The sequence below is a fragment of the Charadrius vociferus genome, unplaced genomic scaffold (assembly GCF_000708025.1).
Source record: "Charadrius vociferus isolate BGI_N301 unplaced genomic scaffold, ASM70802v2 scaffold187, whole genome shotgun sequence".
In the NCBI taxonomy this organism is placed as follows: Eukaryota; Metazoa; Chordata; class Aves; order Charadriiformes; family Charadriidae; genus Charadrius; species Charadrius vociferus.
In genome coordinates, this window is record NW_009649180.1 from 1997106 (window position 1) to 2019571 (window position 22466).

The 22466-nt window shown below is 37.3% G+C and overlaps 1 protein-coding gene across 1 annotated transcript in view; it reads right to left on the minus strand.

Moving 5' to 3' along the window:
* The window catches only part of KAT6B (K(lysine) acetyltransferase 6B), a 110611-nt gene that overhangs the window by 36080 nt on the left and 52065 nt on the right, over positions 1-22466 (minus strand). Inside the window, exons 2-9 of the mRNA XM_009888660.1 lie at positions 20523-20631; positions 13523-13638; positions 13292-13373; positions 12381-12513; positions 7832-8763; positions 6774-6895; positions 4987-5102; positions 2766-2907 (exon numbers count right to left, since the gene is read on the minus strand). Of these exons, the coding sequence (XP_009886962.1) occupies positions 2766-2907; positions 4987-5102; positions 6774-6895; positions 7832-8763; positions 12381-12513; positions 13292-13373; positions 13523-13638; positions 20523-20631 (1752 nt within the window). The remainder of the gene's footprint in view (positions 1-2765; positions 2908-4986; positions 5103-6773; positions 6896-7831; positions 8764-12380; positions 12514-13291; positions 13374-13522; positions 13639-20522; positions 20632-22466) is intronic.

The window sequence follows — 22466 nt, forward strand, 5'->3', positions numbered from 1 at the left end:
AGTGAGACTTACCTCGTTCCCTTTGTTCCTGGAATGAAAATGAATGACTGGCAGACAACAAAAATGTACTAGTTAAAACTACATTCAACCGTAGTTTGCTAGAAGGCAGTGGTATACAACAATGAAAGAACGCAAAACAATGAAGTGTATTATGTTGAATCCTTAAGGTGTAAGGCCAATGAATGAGTTGCCAATTACATACTAATCACAGCAATGTTTCAGATAAATTAGACAAGACAAAATTTCTATGGTAGACTAAAACGCTATTGAGCAAGAGAAGTAAATTTTCAGGCTAAGTACTACAATTAGTCTAGGTATGTTATGAGTGTAAAGAGTCAAGCTGTGACTCAGACAGCTACAGAAAAGCCAGACACAGATGCAGATTTCCTAGATCAATTAGTTACTCCCTGAAAGGGAAGGCTCAGTCAAAGGCAGCAGCATTTTTGAAATAATCTTAATGGAAAGGTTTGCTTGTACTTAAATAAAGTCACTAGCTGGATTTCATTCACACCATGCCAGAAAAGAAGCCATACTCTATTCTAATTTGTTTTTAAGTAAGAATCCTAGTTACAAATCTGAATAAAACCCAACCTTTTGGATATATTTAGGGATTTCAAGGTGACTTCAGTAGTATAGTTGCGTTATCTAGATTAAAGAAAAAACATTTAATGGACAGCTACTGCTCCTAAAGGCTTCAGAATAAACTTGCATACAGTACTCAAGAACCTATAAAATACAATTAGCTCTCACACAACTCCATTTGTCCAGACGCTTTTTATTCCTTTTCACCCTTATTAGCATGTATGCAAATCAAATACAAACATTAACCAAGTATAAATCCTCACTGACTAAGCCATAAGCCTGAAAACCAAAGTTATGTAAGCGATCTTTTCCAGTAAGAACATTTGTACAGAAATGTAAAGAACTCCTTAAATTACAGGCAAACACAGCTTGTTTATTAGTTTCAAATTGGGGGGGGGCAGGGATGAAGGACTGCAAGTTCAAAAGCAAGCATCTGTCAAGTTACTTCCATACAGCACAATAGTAAACTATGTCAAAGTCTTTTCTCAAATCTGTCAAAGTCATGCTCTGGGCAGATGTACCTAAATCTTAAATGCAAAATTCATTTCTATTTCTCTCAAAAACAGAAAGCACAAAGGAAACTACAAACCCTTCATTCTGTCAAACAGAAAATGGGTACACAGAATTCCTGAAAGTATCTGTAAGGAAGGACATCAACTGATGAGTAAATTTCTACAGTTATCAGAGTAACAACTGACATTAACCTCTGAATTAAAAAAAAAAAAACAGTTTATTTCAGGAGTCTTAACATAAGTGCTCACTGAAGCACCAAAAATAGAGAAAGGGAATAAAAGCAGCAGAGAAAGAGTCAGGACACTGCTTTCACATGCACCTTGTTTTCCATGTGGGTTTTTGTGTCAATCCCCCACCCACCTCCAGCCCCCTATCTCAGACCTGTACTTTACTTTTTATTTTTAGGAAGTTTTTGATCATGTGTTGCCAGTAGCTAAAGAAAATAAACTGGAAGGCAGGATTTCCCTGTTCTATGCTGCCCAGCTCTTAACACCTGCTAGTGGAGAAAATCTAAGTTATTTTGGACTGACTAGGACAATTTTGTTTCTTGATAGGAAAAGAGTTAAGTTTGTTTGCAACTTAAGTCTTTGCTGGCAGATTTACAATCCTTATAAAAACTGTCCAAGTCAGGAAGGAAGCAATCTTGATACAGATAGCTCAGGTTTTTTTCATAGCACAAAAACAAACAAGTGAACCAAATATTAAGAACCTTTTCTAATTTAAGTGAGGACTTCAAGACTGCATCTACCATTGTCTGATCAAGTAATGGCAATGACCAAGCACGACAGACAGTGATACCATATGAAAATACTAGTTTCAAGTAGAACCTATCAAAACTTCTTCTTAATTGCAGGTATCAATATACACATCTGAATACTGCAGTTGATAAACAGCCTCAAAAGAAGTCCTTAGCAACCCCGGCAGTCTTTTCTGTTAATGCAATCGGTAACAACTCTTGAGATGTAGTAATGGGGAGGGTAATGCACACATTCAGTAAGTGCAGGTATGCTGTTTGAAACACAGAATTCTATTGTCCAGGATATCCTTGCAAACCCTGAACTGTAACAGAAGTCATCTCCCAAGAGAATAATTTAGATTATAAAGGATTACATATCCACAAGCTCAACTGTGGACTTTCTAAATTAAAAGCAGCGTGTTGTGGCCAAAGTTGGACTCAACCTCTGTCATCCAACCAGGATGATTCACGGCAAGTTTCTCAAACATCCAAAAGGAAGGCAAACGCACGTAGTAGCTACATTTATATTTTTAGAATACACAAGAAACTACTTTGCTTGCTTTTATACACTGGAAACTTCTACATTATGATGCGTATTCTCCCTACACCCACGATACTCAAATAGTCAGAAATGGTTCTTTTGCTGAGAAGGGAAAGGCAAGCCAGTCAAAGAGCTTCTATTGCAGTCCCCATCTAAGACGCATGCTATAGAAGTATCTCAGGAGGCTGGGTAACACATGAAGCACAACTAAAGAAAGTCATTGTGACAGAACATGGCAGGGTAGAACGGGACAGGGAAAATGGACTTAAGTTTTGCAGTATAAGAATCTCCAAAGAAGTATTCAAGTATGTTAAAGTTCTCACTAGTTCTACAACTGGTCTGTAATGTCTACAAACCAGATACTTTCAGAAATTTAGATTTTGATATACCTACCTCAAATACTGAAAGGTCATTTCTTCTGTAGATTTCATTGGCTGGAGGATGAAACCAGCCGCATTTCTTTGAGTGCCTTAACAAAATGTTTTTACTTTTCATGTATTTAAGACAGAATTCACACAGGTAAAGCTTTGGTAATCTGTATGAAAATTAGAAAGATATTTTATACAAGACATTTGTTAAATTCGGTAAACAAAAAACGTTACGACAAAATGAAAGGCCCTCCCCATTTAAATATAAGGTACCATGACTAAATGTTGCTTAAGGTTAAAATTAAAAATAAAAATCAATCACATTAGAGTGAATGATTAAACATACGCATCAGGCATTAGAAAAGGAAGATAAGATCAGATTCAATCAATCACAGTGAACCTAATTCAATAGAGTTGGACTGTGGTCAGCTGCTTTTGTGGTTCAGCCTCAAGTAGATTCCAGTTACTTCCCTCTTCTCACATTCCACCTAAGCTTTTGCTGTGGTGTCTATTAAAGCAGGTACACTGGAGTCATACCTCAAAACTTCACCCTTCTTCCATTAAAGATAAGGAGGCACACAACAGAACACAGGGAATCTCCTTGCCTTTAATTTTATTTATTTTGTATGTGGGGAAGGCTAGGAGATGACTTTTCTTTCCACTGTCTTCAAAATACTTGGGTGGGACAGCAAACTGTAGGAGGATTGTACTCCCACCTAAACTATCACTATAATTGAACACAGAAGCCCAGCCAAACAGTTTGCATATAGCCAGAAGTCTCCCTTCCACACATCTCCATGACACAGGCAACATAGATGATTGTAGTCCTCCAGGAAGGATTCAGTTCAGACTACATGCAAGTACCCACATGCCCCGTGCAAGACAATGCTGACAAGCTTTCTACATACCAGAAACTGCTCCTTTCAGTGAATTCTATGGCTATTTATCTTCATTTTTAAATTACTGAAGCGGTATAAGACTGCCGCAGAAGTTAATTAGTCTACAAAATTTTAGAGCAGAGGACAATCTTTATCTGCTCTGAAGCTACTGGCACATCCTGGGATCACACTGGGGTCATAGCCACTATTCCAGTATTCTAAGAAAGTTTATTAACGACATAAAAAGTAGTTCGAACTGTTTGTTCCATGATGTAATCCCACTGCACACAGAGCCAAGAACCACACTGCCTCCTACAGATGCCATCCCAAAGTTGCCTCATACTAATAACTATCCATCATTATGCCTCTATCTGGGATTAATTTACTTGATGGAACAGGTAACTGTCTCTTTCACAATATGATATAGATTGAGGGAATAAAAAAAGAACTGAGATAAAATATTAACACTATAAAAGCAATGGTGATAAGAGGAAATAGAAATGCTCTCTACACTTTTCTTAGCCCTTGATTTCTATATTACCAATTCACGACTTATCCCTCATTCCCACCACGCAAAGATGACGATATCTAGGACTGAGAGGGAGGGAGAGAAAAGCCATTATACAGTAAGGCAATGCAAAGGCATTTTGGAACAGACCACATAACATGGTTGCTTGCTACAGTTGTAGAGCTTGATAAACATACACTTCTGCAAATCTCCAGGTATGCCATAGATCCAATGAATTCATAAAACATTTATTTTCAGCACATGCAAAAATCAGTAGAAATCTGTTGAGCACACATACTAGTTTGTGCTCTCTGCCTGACTCCGAGGTGCACCCTGGCAAAGAAGGCCAGAAATGAGACACTGTTGCCACAACTTGCTCACTTTGACTTTATTTATCTAGCATGTTCAAACTTCTCCCTGGTCCCTAGAAAAAGGAGGTAACAAATTCTGGAGGACAGACGAGATTAATTGCTCTAAATGGCCAGAAGTTGGACATACCTGGTTGCAATGGTTTCAAAAAACAGACAAACAAAAAACCAACCAAAAAACCCCAAACAAAAGCCAACAAAAACAAACAAACCACATGCAAAAAAAACCCCAAAACAACCAAACAAAACCATGCCAATACACAATGTAAGATTATGTTTATGCAGGACTAGGAAAATTCATCTTTTTAATGCACCTTTGATTGGAACTAGTAAAAAAAAAAAAGACAAGACAAATCCTTGTTCTCACTTATAATTACAAAAACATATTTACTTGTTAAAGTTGTAAATTATAAACAATTACAAGTAAGAAAATTACAATTATCATGTTAATAAAAATTCCAACAATGTATGACAATCTTGACAACTCACTACCTTGCATATTCCTGCGGGTAAGGTGAAGAGTACCAGGTCTGAATCTCATATTTTCCAAACTCAATCACTGAAGGGTATCGCCCACTTGTTTCACCAGTGTTTTTACACCCAATTTTCTGTCAGGTGCAATAAAAGTAATATCTTAGTTATAGAAAAAGTAAAAGGAAAGTTAGCTTTATATCATCAATTTCACTGAGTCAAGGTGTGAGAAACCTGAAGTATTCAAACCAGCTGCTTAAGTCCTTCGAACCTGGACAGAGAACAGCATTTGCAAACACCCAAATATAAGCAGTGAAAATTTATTTCAAGGTGCCAAACAACTAAACATGAAGTTAAGTGAGCAGTGCTTACAAGTAAGTGCATACAAACAGATGGTGCATGGCCCAGCCAAATAAGAGCCTCAACCGCCTTATTCTCTTCTCCTACAGCATCTAGTGCGAGAACTTCTCTACAGTTCTGGTTCAAACTCAAAGCTGTTCTTTGTCAAAACAATGAGGGAGAAGGCATCAGCAGAAACCTTCTAAAGTCCTTGGAATTTACCTCATAGCAGCCAACAGTATACTAACACACGCTGATCTAAACTATTATAGCGTAGCTGAGCTGCTCAGAAAATGACTGCTAGACTCTAAAGGGCTAGTGAAATACAAAAAAAGGAAGAAAGGTGGGGGGAAAAAAAGTAATTTCAATGCCACAAATTTTAGAAATTTTGCCACCCAACATTTTTGGACTGCATATGAAAGATAAAGAAAGGAAGACGTGGGAACTACTTTCACGAGTGAACAGAAGTACAAACTAATAAGGAAGCTGAATCTTTAAACTTTGTTTGAGTTTGTTGGTTAACACACTCTGAATTACGACTATAAAAATGTCACTGCACTGACATCTTGTACACTAAATCTGAAAAAAATTGACTTCCATTACTGAAAAAGTACAAGACACTCATTTATGATGCAATTTTATGAAAAGCAGCAGTTGAAACGTTACATGCGCCTCCCTTCTGACCCAGATTCTCAAAGACATGGTTGTTTATTTCATAGACATAGGAAAATAAAAGTCTGTTTTGCTATAGGAAGATTCATCTGCCATGTCCCACTTACGGGGGGGGGGGGGGAGGGGGGTGTGTGTGTGGGGGATACACACACACACAAAACAACTCCCAAAACAAACAAAAAATCTGCAACAACCAAAATCAGAAAAACAAAACAGCTCAGTCTCCACAAGTTTTAGGATTACCACTATATACCCTAAATATGAGCATTAACAACAGCTGGTATAAACAGTTTTAGACAAATTCAGCTCAAATATTTTCACTGCTAGAAAACTTCTACAGAGCTTAAACTCAAAGTGTGTTAAATCATTGGGTAAAATGAAGTTATGAACTCACTAAACCCAGTTTCCTACTTTTCACAGAGGCTGCTTTATCTGCAGAGGAAAATCATCAGGAACATTCTTAACAACTAACATCCTCTTAGTCCTGAGCAGGATGTCAGCTATGCTTAATCTCTATGCTTAATCAGTGGTGGTCCTGTGTCCAAAATGCTCAAGTATATCTTGCAAAATCTATGCCAAGTGTCACTTATCATCTGACCCATTCCAGTGTGACGCCATGTCTCCCATCTAGGAGAATGTAACTGTACATATAGTGTCTCCCAAATTAAATTCACAGCAAGCATGACACATTGGATCAAAAGAAATATATTAAAAAATGAAGATGAATAGACATATGAAAATGAACTGAGTTTTTTTTTTTACAGAAATAACTGCATTTTATGCAACACAATTCTTACCTCCAGGGAAAGTTCTCGAGCCTGCTTAAATACTTCCAAATCCTCCTGTGTAACAGTGTCCTTGCTTCCGACCAGAAATACATCCGTATTTTCTTGTTTGATGCTTAGTTTGATTTCAGTATCTGTTATTTAAAACCAGCAAGAAGTTTATTCAGACATGAAGGTTACACGTGCCTTACCAAAGTGATACTCCTAAACAGGATTGTAGCAACTATGGCTGTTAGGACTCCCCACTTTAACTAAATTTGACATTACCAAGTAACAGACATGAAACCTTCCCCCCTTCCTATTTTGTAGTTTGCTGTTGCATGAGCTATTTTTGGTATTTGCTTGTCTGTCTGTATAAGCCTTTACAGTCTAGTTCTACTAAATTAGTTTTGAACCTCATGAAATGGAATATACTCTATCACTAGAACTATGCCACTTGATAAATTCCAGTATATTTTACAAGGTAAAAATAAAAATAAGAGAAAAAAGTTGCCCTCAGAAGTTGGAGACCAATGCAAAGCTAAGTCTACATTCAAACATTATAACTATTTTTTTTCTTAGATAAAGTAATTATAAAAAAGGTAGTTCACAGCAGTACAGATCAAGTGTTGTGGAGACTGTAGCAGGATGGAATTGTTCATGAAAAAGCAATGGAGCAGAGGGAAATGAACTGAAATGCCCACCATTGTAAGCACTGACAGCACACAATCATGATGGCAGTACTACTGCCAGAGAAAGGGCAGGGGAAGAATAAGAAAGTAGCATGAACAGTGGCTACTCATGCGGTACTAAACAGCCATAAGCAACATTATGAAGGCATTTGGGGCTCCTAGTGTCACTACAGATGCAAAAAAAAAAACCAAACCAAAACAATAAAAAGGTGGTGTGGTATTAGTCAGAAGAAACACATCTTGGAGATTTAGTCAGCATTAGATAAAAGGTCAAAGTTTCGTTGCTTTTGTATGAAAGTGAAGTAAGAACAAGAGAAATAGCTAAGACCTATGTGACAATATAAGAATTTTGGTTTTGGACGGGACGCAGGTTTGGTTGGCGCTTTGACCTTTGCTTACCATCATCCTGATCAGGTTTAATCCTTCCGTCTGCCAAGCTCCCCTTCCCTGGTGAGGGGGTCCCCATCTGAGGGGTCACTTTATACTTTAACCTGCCTACAATCCTGTGCTTTTTAAGTAAAGTTGTTCTCTTGAGGTGAGCAATTGCTTTAAAAGCATGTCCTCTAGACACACCCCATCCAGAGGTACAGGCATGAGAAATAAACCTACTCCTAACCTTTTTCTTTCCATAGAAATGGCTATTAGACTTTGATGCAGAAGATAATTCTGGTTTACGACGCAAACGCTTGGGTGGCGCATAGCTTGGGTGTCCCTTTTTTCGAGACTGTCCCTGAGTGGTATAGATATGAGAGAGTCCATCAAAGAGTCCCTTTAGCTGACTGTTATTAGGAAGCCTACTAAAGGAGGGTATGCTTGACTGACTGGAAGAACTTTGGGGAGAGTTAGAAGAAGTGGAAGTGCTGGACTTTTGCAAACCGGGGCTCTGACCAGAGATGGGGGTTGGGGGTAGAAGTGAAGAAGGTGGAGGTTTTAGCTTTTGTGTGGTACCTGTAGCCAACACAAGAGAAGTGCATGACTGTTTCTGAGAGACCTTTTTCCTTGGACGATAGTGCTTTGAAAAGTCTATTATTTCACCTCGTGATCTGCGACCATCAGGTGATGGTGTAAAGAACTTAGTAAGGCCATCAATGAGCCCTTTGGTTTTCTTGTTAACTTTAAGTGTAGAGGCAGATATGTAGGTGGAGGTGGTGGTGATTTTGGTGGTGGCACCAGGCCGAGTGGGGTCTGTAACAGGCAATCTGCTGCTTGAATCCTTCACAGATGCAGCATGACCAGATGAAGGTGTGGTACAGACTTTAGTCTTTTGACCCCTACCAGGTGACCCCCTTCCTGTGAATGCATTCACGGATCCTTCATCACTGGTTACAGACCTATGCAAAAATTTGGAAAATAAAAATCAGCATTAAAAATATGTAACTACTGCCAAATAGTACTACAATTTATAGAAGTTACTTATGCCACTGTACTTAAAAATCTTTCAAGAAATTTAAAGACATATACACCTTTGGAAATACATTTCACACTATGACATAACATCCAACTTTTTTTTCCTCCCTTCTTTTTGTCCCCCCCCCCTCCCCTTTTCTTTAAAAGATAGTCCACAGTACATATAAATAGAAGCAGCTGGGATAGCAAAGTCTCCCAAGTACACAGCCTCCCCCCCTACTTTTAGGCATGGCAAAAGTGTGCTCCTTTGGATAAAAACATCAATATGGTATGTCTGAGTACAATAACTGCTCCATCACCATAGAGCTTATTGTACACACAAAGGAGATGCACAAATTCTGTGTTAATATATTACTGTGTATCAAAACACTAAACTTCAGACTACATTTGCTTAAACTGCAGAGAAAGTTTATTAGTCCTTTCAAGCAATACAGTGAGTTTTCAAGAAACTGCCACATTTTCCATTGGATTATGTATTTCAACATTAGTACTGAAAATTACTGTCAAAGACCTAAAAGCAAAATGAGGTAGTTTATGAAAAGCATTAAAACAAACGCAAAGAAATAGACTGTCTTCTTTAGAAATTGTAACAACACAAAAATAGCAAAGGAATGGAAAAAGCAAAATTTAAGACCAAGAAAAGCTGTAAACCAGTCAGGCCTAACATGGAAGGTGTTAAGAAGGAAGAGTGGTGAACATCATTTCATACTAGGAAAAGCCCGTGCTGAAAGCCAACATTTGTGACAGCAGAAGTACAGGTTTAGCTGGTCACTACTGACTGAAGAGAGGAACAACACTGAAGGATAGGCTAAAAAGTATATAGAAACAGAATGTTTTAAAAATTTTTATAGTAAAAGAAATAGGTATCAAGAGGCATGATCAAACTGCAAATCCAAACAAAGCTACATAGTTGCATCAAATGCTTCCATTCCCTTTTCCATCCTGCTCTTTGAAGTTAGCTTATTTACTTTGCAGCAGAAAGTTTTTCCTCCACAGATTTTGCCTTCTTAATTGAGATGCTGAAGTAATTAATTCCAACAGGTCACTTCTAATTAGAGATTGAACAGCCTGGGGCCACCATCTGGTTTACGGAACTCCAAGGGCCCACCAGTTTAAGAACTATCCCCTTTTCCACTCACACATCCTTAAATTTGGTTAGCTCCTAAGAGGCAACAAAACCAAAAACTTCTAAGTCTTTTGAATCCCTTGGTGCCATAAGCTTATGTCCATCACAAGATCTATTCTCACTACCAGATGTAGTAATCACCACCAGTGCCAGAGGCCAACACACACCTGGTTTTAGTTAATCCTACACAGTAATTTGCCTGTGAAGGGCTCCCTACAGATGGTAAACAGGCAAAGAAAAATATTCCAGTACTACTGGACAGATTTTCTTTGTACTACACAAAAAAACCCTAAGTGGCATTAGCTAACCTTCCTGTCTTCCATGTGACCACCCACTTTTATGTACGACACCATCATCTTCTGTACCACATGATTACTTTTAAATAGGATTCCATGAGGAAGTCTCTTCTCATCCCACCACCTAACCATTATTTTTCCAAAACAAGGTTACTTTGTTTTATACGTATATTAGACATTAAAGTAATAGAAATGTGCCCACAGTATTGCAAATATTTATTACATAAAGAACCCCCTCAAATACTACTAACATACTCATGTGGCTCACATGCTACAAAGAAAAGAAAATCTTCATAAAAATAGTCATAATCATCATCCAATGCTAAGAGAACTTCTGCATCATTTAGCATGACGTTTATTTTAAAAGTTATAGCTCACAATCCCATTAGCAAAATATAACAGTAACACCCCCACAACCTTTCCCACCTTTCTTTTACATGTACGGGGAAGGAGGAGAAGCAGAATTACTGTGTTAGACAGACATTCCTACTTAATCCACTGTGGGAACCCAAATCAGGGACCTGTATTTAGAGAAGTAAGATGCCAATACTGTATTAGAAATCCAGTTGAAGGCTTAGGAGTTTTCAGAGGGGTAAAGCCAGAGGTGTAGCTAGAGTCAGAGGTGTAGCTAGCGATATGAGGAATATTTTTATTATGCACAGACTGATATATGGAAATTTCAGTTAAAACACTGAAAGTTGTATGGCTATTTCAATGACCTTCAAATTCATAAATTTAGTCGGGGGAGGAAGGAGAAGTAAAACAAATTTTTACATTGTTCCTTTAACAGCACGCTCTCACAAGCCACTACAACTGTATCTTTTACTTTCATGTAGTGTCACACTTCATCCTTGTCCTATACTACTTTCCTAGAGCAGCATGCACTAAACTTTAGGACAAGGACTAAAAAGGCAAGACAAATGAACCTGGCATAGAGAGAGGGGATAGAGAACATAGCAAGCTGCACAGCACCAAGTACCTCAACTTGACTAGTGTGCTGTACTCCGGTGCTGCGAGTATATTTTTTTTCCTTCTATTTTTACATGTTGGCTCCACTGGCTCCAGAAATCCTTATTTTGCCAAATGCAAAGTTTTACAGCAGCTACTGTGCAACTCTGAAGAATACCAGACAGGTGTTTAGACTATAGAGAAAAATGGTTGGGTAAAAGCCACGTGACAAAATAAGTAGTAGATAGAGCCAGAAAGCTTTTCAGCTGCTGAGCTGACATGGACAAACAGACAGTTAAACAGGAGTAGAAGGCAGGCCTATGTGCATAGGAACATGTGATGGAGGGCAACGTGCTACTGGGGTTAACACAGGATCTGTTCCTGTTTAACACTCGGTGTAATGTCAGCTCAGCATTTGAACGCTACTTAAACAATCCTCCAACCAAGCCTTGAGATGTCCAACTACAGTGTTCCCTGGAAAGATAGATACCAAAAGAATTACAGCACTCTCTTGTCTTAGATAAACACATTCCTGAGAAGCAATAGAAATTGCAACTTCGTTCCCTAGTAACCAGTGGCAGCTTAACAGCAGAATTCAAATAATATTTTTTTCCAGAGTACCACTGAAACCAGAAATTCTGTAGTACTTGCATAGTTTGCTTTTTGTAAGAGGTTTTGTGAGACGACATTAACTAATAAAGTAATTTTTACAAAACTTTTGCAAAGCCTTTGAGCAGAACAGTCTCCTAAAGTTGGATATAAGTAACTCACTATTATAGATACCCACTTAGTATAGATTCTGTATGTACTTCAATTATTTGAAGTTACACTTGAAAGATAGCTGTGGTATATGTTATCACACATATTTTTATTTGCATTTGTTATTGGTACAAGTTTTTTTTAAAAATTATGTGATCTAGAAAAGTTAAGTTACAGGAAGTTTTTCGTCACCTTCTGACATGACATAAAAAGTACCCACTATATTTAAGAAGTTATTGGCCACTGGGCTGAAAGGCACGTACTAGAAAACTCATCACCTACTTTCCCCAACTTGGAATACAGTTAAAAACTGTAGTTGAACCTGCATCAACTCTAATCCGGCTACATTCTCAGAAACTTTTAAAAAAAAAAAAGTAAAACAAAAGAAAGAAATAAAGAAAAAGAAACCTACAACATTCGTTGCTTTAGTTTATTTTTCGGTCGTCCAATAGGTTTTGCATATCGTCGCCTTATTTGGGCAGCTTTCTCATGAAGTAGCTTTCTCCCTTTCTTCTTTGGTCTACAGACCTGGCAAATCCACATCCCTACATAAATGAGAAAAAGTTTAATTGTAAACAGTTTATTTAATCTGTACTGCAGGTGTCTACTGAGATACATGCCAAGTACACAAGGTCAACAGATTATTTTATGAATAGGACATAGGGAAAGGGAAGTGGACAGAGAAAAGTGATCCACTTCTACCCACACTCTGAAATTTTTGAAACTAAAGTACTCATGGAAAGGGGGAAGAAAAGACGCAACAAGGATCACAGAAAAGATCATGAACAAATGGGTTCTTTGAAGAATTTCTCTTCTAGCTAGTCCCTCCTTATACTACCTAGATCTTTCTTCAGACACAAGACAGGTAAAAAATTTATATGTGTGTTACAAAGCAATCTAAGCTATAGTGGGCTAAAGAAATTACTAGATCACACCTAGGCATGTTTGTATTAATATACAACAACTTGAATTTGGCGTCCTTTTAATGTTAGACACTTGCTCCAAGGATTTCTTTTTCACTGTACATACTCCAAACATTTTAACAGGCTTCATAAAACTTCACCTTCTACAAATTGTCCAACAACTCAATACACAGTGAATTCACCTGGTCAACTGACCACAGACTTTTACTATTTTTCTGAGGGGGAAAAAGCAAAAAAAAAAAAAAATCTCGGGGAAAAATTAAGTATTGGCTTTGATGTGACTGAAATCATACTGTTTACCTAGGCAACACTAATTAGCATGCTCAAGAACTTTTGGTCACTTAATATGAGAAATGTCTGTGAACGAAAGTCGTTTCATTGAAAGGATTTTTATTGTCACCTTTTGGCATTCGGGAAAGTGGTGGGTCACAGCACTCCATGTGGAACCCTCTATCACAGGAGTCGCAAAAAAGCATGTTATCCTGAAGGGGGAGAGGGGAAGGAAGAGGAAAAAAAAGACTTAATACAGCATGCCTTGAAGTTGTACATCAGTGATATGTATTTGCACGTGCTAAGTATAGTGCTATGGTAAACAAAGAAGAGTCAGATAACACTCAATACACTAACTTACTGCATTTTTGCCTTGGATCCTACATGCACTGCATGTCTTGCATTCAATACACTGCCATCTTAAAGCCTTCACATTTGTTGTTAACTCAGGACAGAATTTCAAACATGACGGGTGTCCTAAAAAAACCAAAATATTTAAAGCTTGAGATTTAAGATTGGTAAGAGCGATTCTTAAGTTCAACAGGATGTAGCCAGCAACACCAGAACCCTGCAAGCATCAGCTGTTTTCAGAACTTTGCAACACATTATTTAACTCATCCACTTCATACAAAGATACAGAATAACTGCCATAAAACTCATTTATAAAGACAGATAGAAAGTTGACTTCTACTGTAACTGACAACAGTGAACTGTCTACACAAGCACCTGGAATTGAATTTTTATTTTCACTCAGTTATTTCCATAGCATATTAAACTGCCATTGGTTCTGAAAAAAAGTGTTTTTACAAACTTGACCCCACTCCCCTTTCGTAGCAGTGCAACATAAACAGAGGAAATCTTCAGATAAAACCGTATTAGTTATTTTCCCAAATATACTAAGTATCTACCAGAGAAACTTAATAGTCAAACTATATGCATTTTTCATTCCAACTTAATCCTTAACTATATAGAAAGAACAACTTCAAGGCAGCAAGAAAGGAAAAAAAAAAAGAAGCAGGCAATTGGTACAAGAAAAGCATACTGCAAAGGAAGATTTAAAACAGTGGTGGGGGGAAAGAATAGCTAAACTACCACCTCCCATGAAACTGTATTTTATTCTGTGGCAGGACCATCCTCTCTTCATGGTAGCCTAGAAGCCCTACTTGGCTTTTCCAATTAATAAAAGGTATCAGACAACTGAACACATGCAATACCTTAGGCAATACGGGCAATGATATTTTATGTCTTCAACAATCTCAATAGAATGTACCCTTAGTCCAGAAAAGATAAAAGCACTGGTAAATAGGAAGGGATAAGCCTTCCCGGGGAAACACTTTTTGCCAGCATTATATTCAGAGACAATCAAGAACATGAATCCACAAGTTGTCAGAGAGATAAGAATCTCCGATGCCACGCTCCACTTATAGATGGCTGTGGTTGATGTCATGTGCATGACGGATGTTTTCTTCTCACTGTCAGAGTCAGGATACATGCTGTCTTCCAGGTAACGGTCTAGTCATGGTGATTCAGACTTTCTCCATCCGCTGTTTCTCAGTCTACGACTAAGCTAAACCACCACAAACAAGAATACAGGCTAATCCTCAAGTATTTGTTATTTTTGTCTTCTAACAGACTGAGGCATGAATGGCAAAGATGACTGATGGAATGCAATAGCCACTTTAACAAATGCAAATTTCAGATTTTATTTCCTTTTATTGTATGTCCCCAAGGCTTAATCCACTTTTTGTCAAACTTTAAAAGACAACTTAACTTGTGTAAATATAGCATATTCTCAAAATAAAATGCAGGAATATAATATATTGGTAAAGAACAATCAATAATAAATTCAAAGAGTAGTTTCAAAAGCAAAGATACTGAAAAAGCATTGCCATTTGATTTTTAGCATACAGTTTAAGATACATTAACAATTTTTTGTGGTTAAAACTAAATATGCACTTAAAAGTGACTATTTTTCTTCAAATTGACAAATATACTCTGTAACCGCATAGTTGATTTTGACGCTACACTGTTCCCTTCAATAAAACCTAACAAGTGCTTCATTTTAAAAAAATCCGCTAAGATATAAGAAAAAAGCTCCCCAGAGTGGCTGACATTAATAATCAATATCACAGAACGACTTATTTCATCAACCACGAATTAACAACTATATTAGCACATTAAAATATAATCATAAATCAATTACCTCCATATAAGTACATTTAATTCCAGTTATCTACCCTGCACAGAAGTAAGCCAAGTAAGCTGTAGTTCAAAATGTTGATTTTAACTTTGCCTTAAGTAAATAACTGAGAAGTATAAACACAAGAAACATCCATTCTCACTGCTTGATAAGTATGCACAGATTTGGTTAAACAGGGTTACTTTATTTCTCTGTTATCTACCAACATAACATTTCTCATTCAAGCAATTACACAGCTTAATATATTTGTTAATATCCTTAAGTGTTAGATTTTACTATTTGACAAAAAAAAAAATAGAAAAAGAAAAAGATCCACTGGTATTAAATATGAAAATTCTGCCTGCGACTCCACATCCATGAGCCACAAATAACTAGAGGCTGGAAGAGTACAAATGAGAATCATCACTATACGTTTGTCATGTTCTTTTACTGCCTTTCCTAGGTATGCACTAGCAGAGGCAGCATAGAAATTTTCACATTTCAAAATACCATATGGTATTGTTCTTTAATAGCTGATAATATTTACACTCTTGAAACTGACATAGTGCAAATATAACAATAACAAGTAGAGGCTAATGCCTACCAGACATGAAGTGGTAATCAACACAGGTTTCACTTTTAAAAGGGATTCTGTTTAACTACTTTTGTAGTTTAACGAATTTCTGTAGTCAGTCAAACGGAGTAACTATGACCTTCACTGATTTTACAGCTAGTTTCTTTAGATTTGAAAGAGTTGAAGAGGTAAAGCATGTTTCTTCAAAATTCACAGTATTTCAGCTCCAACTGATCTAAACTGAAATCGAGAACATACTATCTTCTCCATACACGAAGTTGGTATATCTGCCAAGAGGTTTTCAACACTCGATCGATACCTAGTTTGAAGTGTTTCAGATGGTAATTTCTCCTGGTCCAATCACTTGACTTTCTTTTAAACCTCAGCAGCATCAATATTTTAGTGTAGCACACAAGTTTAACAGATTACTGGAAATTTAGACCTTTAAAAGCTGGCAATTTCCACCAGGAATACATAGAATCACAGAATTGCTGAGGTTGGAAGGGCCCTTTAAGATCATCAAGTCCAACCACTAACCTACCCTGACAAAACCACTTCTAAACCATGTCCCCACATCTACCCTTTTTTTAACCCCCCCAAGGGATGGTGAATCCCCCCCCTTCCTGGGCAGCCTATTCCAATGTTTAATAACCCTTTCAGTGAAAAAAATTTTCCTAATATCTAATCTAAACCTCATCTGACATAACTTTAATCCATTTCATCTTGTCCTATCGCTTGTCAGCAGGGAGAAGAGGTCAGCCCCCACCTCTCTACAACCTCCTTTCAGGTAGTTGTAGAGACTGGTAAGGTCTCCCCTCAGCCTCCTCTTCTCCAGGCTAAACAACCCCAGTTCCCTCAGTGGTTCCTCATAAGACTTGTCCTCCAGACCCCTCACCAGCTTTGTAGCCCTTCTCTGGACACACTCCAACACCTCAACGTCCTTCTTGTAGTGAGGGGGCCAAAACTGAACACAGTACTCAAGGTGGGGCCTCACCAGTGCCGAGTACAGGGGGATGATCACATATATAGGCTTACTTTAAAAATAAGCTATTAAAAATTAAACACTTTAAAATTCATTACTATCCCTCCCAGTTAGAAAAGGTTAAGATTTGTGATACAATGATGTGGCAGAAATAAGTGAGACCAGGAAGTTAAAACAGAAGGTCTCACTCCTTTGTGATTGAAGGCAACTCCTTTACTCTGCTCACTTTTGTTTCATTGTTGCAAATTTGGGCCTTGTTTACTCTTCAAAGGATTTGAAAAAAACAACTAGTCTTTTAAAAAAGAACAATCAATGACAACAATTATATACAGTGCTAAATTAGATATGCTAATATCTCTGGTTATTTTTAACTTTGATACAAATGTTGGGAACTAATATAGAAGGTAATTCACAAAAAAACCCTTGTATTTGATAACCTTTTAGGTATAAAAGCATTACTATTTAGGGTGACTTTAGCTATGAGCAGAGAGGATCAGTGCACTATCTCGGGCACACAGTAGGTTTTTCCACCTGCAGGTTTCTTAGCCGTTCATTTTATCCAACTAGCCAACATGCTCCCACAGACAGCAATAATCAAGACAATTCCCATAGTCCCTTATCCTTAAAGCATACCCTAAATCTCCTTTATAAAGCAATCTCTGCACAGTCTTTTCCAAACATTTTCTGTCCCTACTCCTCTTGACCCAACTCTGATCTCTTCGTTGTTCTGCTCTCCGGCCTCCCCTACCCATCTTTGATCTGTAACCCTCTTACCTTCTCAGCCTAACAGACTATTTGTTTGAAAGCACAGTACCCAGAGGTATTCTACTTGTACCTGTTTTCTCCTTCCTTTAAAAAAAAAAACTAAAATATTATAGTTCCCCAGTAACCCAACTTCTTTTCCCTCCTCTTTCTAAAATTTAAACTCCCTTTTAAAAATCTGTGAGTGGCAGCTCTTCAATTGCTTCTGTACCTCTCAATTGGGAAAATGGAAACAGAGTTTGATTCCAGTTCTCAGGTTTATTGATTTGTCAAAATCAAAAGAAAGGGAAAAAAGCCGGGGGGGGAAGGGGGAAAGGAGTAATATTTGCTTTTGTAACAGGATTTGTTTTCTCACATCTGACAGCCCTCATCTTACTTCTTTAGAAAATGCCCTGTGCAAAGTGACATAGCAGTGCATTTCATTTCCATTGCCCAAATGCATTATCCTCCCAAAGACCACAAAATAAGAGTAGTAGCAATAAAACGTGCAGATATCCAGATAGTTTCTGCTTTCAGAACACAGAAGCATTACCTGAAGAGACACAAGCAACTGACACAAAAACATAAAGGAAAGCAGACGTGCCAGTAGTGGGCACTGCAATTTAATCTCTGATCAGCTGAACAATTTGCCTGCTGTGCACAACATGCAATTTCTTTTATGTTTGTTAGACAGCAAGACCAGCTTTGAGATTCACAGCAATGTGCAAAATTACAAATCCAATTACAATAAACCTCCACTTGAGTGAAGTTTTGTTATTTATAAATTGCACTGAGATTGGTTTTTATTTTAGTTAGGCATCAGTAGCTAAAGTTTAACCAACCAGCAATCTGATTGGCAGTCTCAACATTTCATTCTTTATATCCAATACATCTGAGGAACTAATTAAAGATAATTTAGTCTTAATGAGGCAGAGAGAATGTATCAGTGTTAATTCAAATGGAAGCTGATCCATGAAAGTCAAGACTTTCAGTTCTAAAGCATCTTAGACCTACCAGGAGATTATTACACAACAGAAGAATAGCTGATATCTAAGATCACCTGATTAATGTAAACTCTGTGTACTGGAGTCTAACCAAGCACAATTCCTATTAGATTTCCAAATATCAGAATACAGATTTGAAAATACAGGAAACCTGTAAACCATTAAAGAAAGACCATTTAAAAGCTATGGGGTTTGGTTTTGTGTACTGGGGTGAAAAAGCCACTTCCTTACTTCACTGTTTAATCACTTGCTTAAATATACTAAAAATACACTGGCTAAAATACAAAGAATCTGTCCAGGGTGACAGATTCTGAAGCACACAATCAAAAGCATATCATGACTAACTGAAAACACATTTTTGATCCACGCTGTTTTGTTTTTACTTAAGTACTTATGTAGCTATCACAGTACCCAAGACAAACTGTCTTCAGCACACCTACAAAAGGATGACACACATGGACTCCGAATTCAGAGACACTGGCATTTTCACTTCCAGCCTCCTCAAAAGCAGTGCTGGCTTACGCAGACCCTACCTCTTTCTCTACTCATTTCCCTCCCAAGCACTTCCCACTTTTCATTCTGACATAGAAGTTGCTATGGCTGGGCAATGAACTGGACTGGGGAACTGATCAAACTTCTTGTCTTTCATTTCATTTACATTTGTTCTTCAATCCAGTTTATATGCAACCAGGTACGAGCACAAAGGGGTAGCACCAAGCAGTTGCATGTTGCAGTCTGTGACTTTAAGCAGCACTGCTGTTTTGTCTTTGAGGTGGGCTGGGATGGTCTACACTGCAAAGCTTTACCAAAAGTACTTCCCAATGCAGCTGTAAGCTTATAGGAGCAAACCTTTTTTTACTGGCACAGCTAAACAAAAGCAGTCCACTCAACTGACAAACTATATTGGCCAAATAACTCCTCTTCCAGCATAAAGCTATTTTTCACAGGGGATTTTTTCAGAATAGCTACACTGATCAGAGGATTTTCACGTCTAGAACACTACAGTTGTGCCAGAAAAAGCTTTACGGCATAGAGTTGCTGAAGAGATTTGCCCAAGTTTCTCAGCCAAATCCCTCTGTGAATCAGGAATAACCAAGGCCAAGAACACATTTGTTATCATCCATGCGCAAGCACTGCACAGAGCAACAGTGTGCTACAGTATTTCATTTTCAAAATTAATCTAGTTGCTCACTTTAAGGGAAACACCTGCATTCAGAGTCCTCGCTGAGTCTGTAAGACCCGCTGCAACACACAGGAGCAAGGTACATATGATCAGTAGAGAGTCACTATCTAGTGCCTAACACGTAACAGGTGCCTAACAGCTTTAAGATGAAACATTATTCAAAATCCCACTGGAGTAACAGAAGAATTTTATTTAAAAATGAATTGGATACATAAGCGGTCAGCTGGCTCTGAGGGCTCTATCCTGCTCCAGCAGTATGGATATATAAGATACACAACAGCAAAGAGTGTTACACTATCTTATTACTATGATTATTACTCAGCTTCTGAAACATTGCAAATCAGCGCAAGCAAAACTCTTGATCGTAATTTGATGTCGCAATGCAAAACTGAGTTTTCAGATCAAACAGTAACAGAATTCCCGTATTTTACAAGTAGGGTTTCCGTATTAATTTACTCAACAGATCTATACTTCTGGCATAAAGATGAATTCATACCTCCCATCTGACATTATCCAGATGACAAAATTTTAGTAAAAAAAAAAAAAAAAAAAAGAGATCTCTTTCGCACTCCCTTTGTTTCAGTTCTCAATCTATGTCCAAAAAGAGGATGATATTCAGAAGTTTAAAGTATTTTTAATACCTTAAAACCAGATTTAAACATAAACATTTCTAGTATTTGTAAATTCAACCAACTTACCACTGCTGCCACAGTCTGCACAAGACAACAGCTCTTCTGGTTTTTTTTCACGATTTGATTCTTTCGTTCCCAAACAAAAGCTACATATCGGGATGGGATCAGCTCGTGGCTAGATTCAAAAATAAAGAGACAGAGTTAGCTAGCAAAAAAAAAAAAAAAAAAAGTTTTACCTCCCATTTTGTTGTACCACATATTAACTACCAAAATTACCAAGACAAATGTCAATTTTAGTAACTTTGGAATAACAAGGTTTATTATCTTAACATATTTCATAAATGTTAAGTTCGCCCATAAAAAGTGACCTTGTGTACTAATCCATGTAAACATCTCCAATAAAAGACTCGTGGTAACAAAAATGAGGAAAAATTAAAACTTAGGGCACTATCCTTGAACACACATTTTCAGCTCCAGAACACAATCACTTGTTCTTCAGATGTAATAGTGCTCAAGGATTAAGATGCAAACTGGCCTTTTTTACAGATGAATATAATTCCTTTCCACAAGAAAAAAACAGTGACTTTTACAAAAATTCTCAGGTTTAAGACATACTTTATTACTTTTTCATCCAATACAACTCACACCTCCCTTTGAAACTACCATTTTGGGGTAAAAATATTGGATTCAATAGATCGACAGTTATCCATTCCAGTCTGATGAGTCCCATCAGCTATGATACACAATTGGAATTTAAAAAAAAAAAAATGCAAATCTTTCAATGTCTAGAAGCAATACACAGAATTTTACAGAAAAAGTCTTAAGAATTGATACAAATTTAATTCCCCATCTTCCTAACCTGCTATGTGACCAACTAGCAGAGATTAAATACCCCAAAAGAGTTTCTGCAGTAAATTTAATGAAACTACTTACCTGCATCATCCAAAATATTAATGCCTACATAGAAGTATCTTTAAACAGATCTGTAACAATTAATATGATATGCAACTATTTCTTCAAGTGGGATACTCAAATAAGAGTATCTTTCCAGACTGGCTTCTCGCAGCTAGTATCACAACAACTCAAAAATTTAAATAATTTCTTTCACAAGTTCCTAGTTTCCAGATTTAGCTAAGCAATGCTGTTAGTTCTATATACCAAAGTAAAGATTTGTTGTTTTCAATTGTTCTTCAATTTTTACATTTCCACTCTACGCCACAATACTTCAAAAGCTGACAGACTACTTGCACTTGACCTACAAATCTGTATTGCATTACAGCTCTGCGAAGTAGGGAATGCTCTTTTTTTTTTAAAGGGTATTCTTGAGAAGGCATCAGTTCCATGTAGATATGCCCTTATACCTTAACACAAAATAATACAGAAATACTGAAACTAAGTTTATATTATTGAGCTTTAGGATCTTCTTAAATCAAGCAGCAGATTGCAAAGAATATTGACACCAGCAAGGTAAAGCTATCCTACCCAGCCAAGAGGAATACACACATCCTTACCCTAGCCTACATCCACTTCCATATAAACATACCCTGAGGCATAGTACTTGTTCTGAAAGCTTAGTCCTCAGAAGGTCTGCTCACTGTTCATCTCTTCACAATTTAGTTATCAGAATACTGACATACTTGTATACCCCAAAGAACATACATAAAAGATGACCAGAGCTGAAGACTTTTCGTAAGTATGGAGAAGTGTGCTCTTTTCCATAACCTGCAAAAGTGAACTGCAGTATTACCTTCTTATAACTAATAGGAACAAACATTATCTGTGGTCCTTAGTCTTACTAAGACCTCTATTATGGATTATATGGATAGCTGAAATATTAAATTGCTACCTGGACAAAAAACATTGTCGAAGTTGTAAAACTGGCAGATTTCTAATTTAGTCATGCTTCAAAACATTTTAAAGACTTTATTGATATTCTTCGTCAGTTTTGGCAGGATGGCATTGAATGAGATCAGTAATTCTATAGGTGGGAAAGGATATGCCAATTATCTG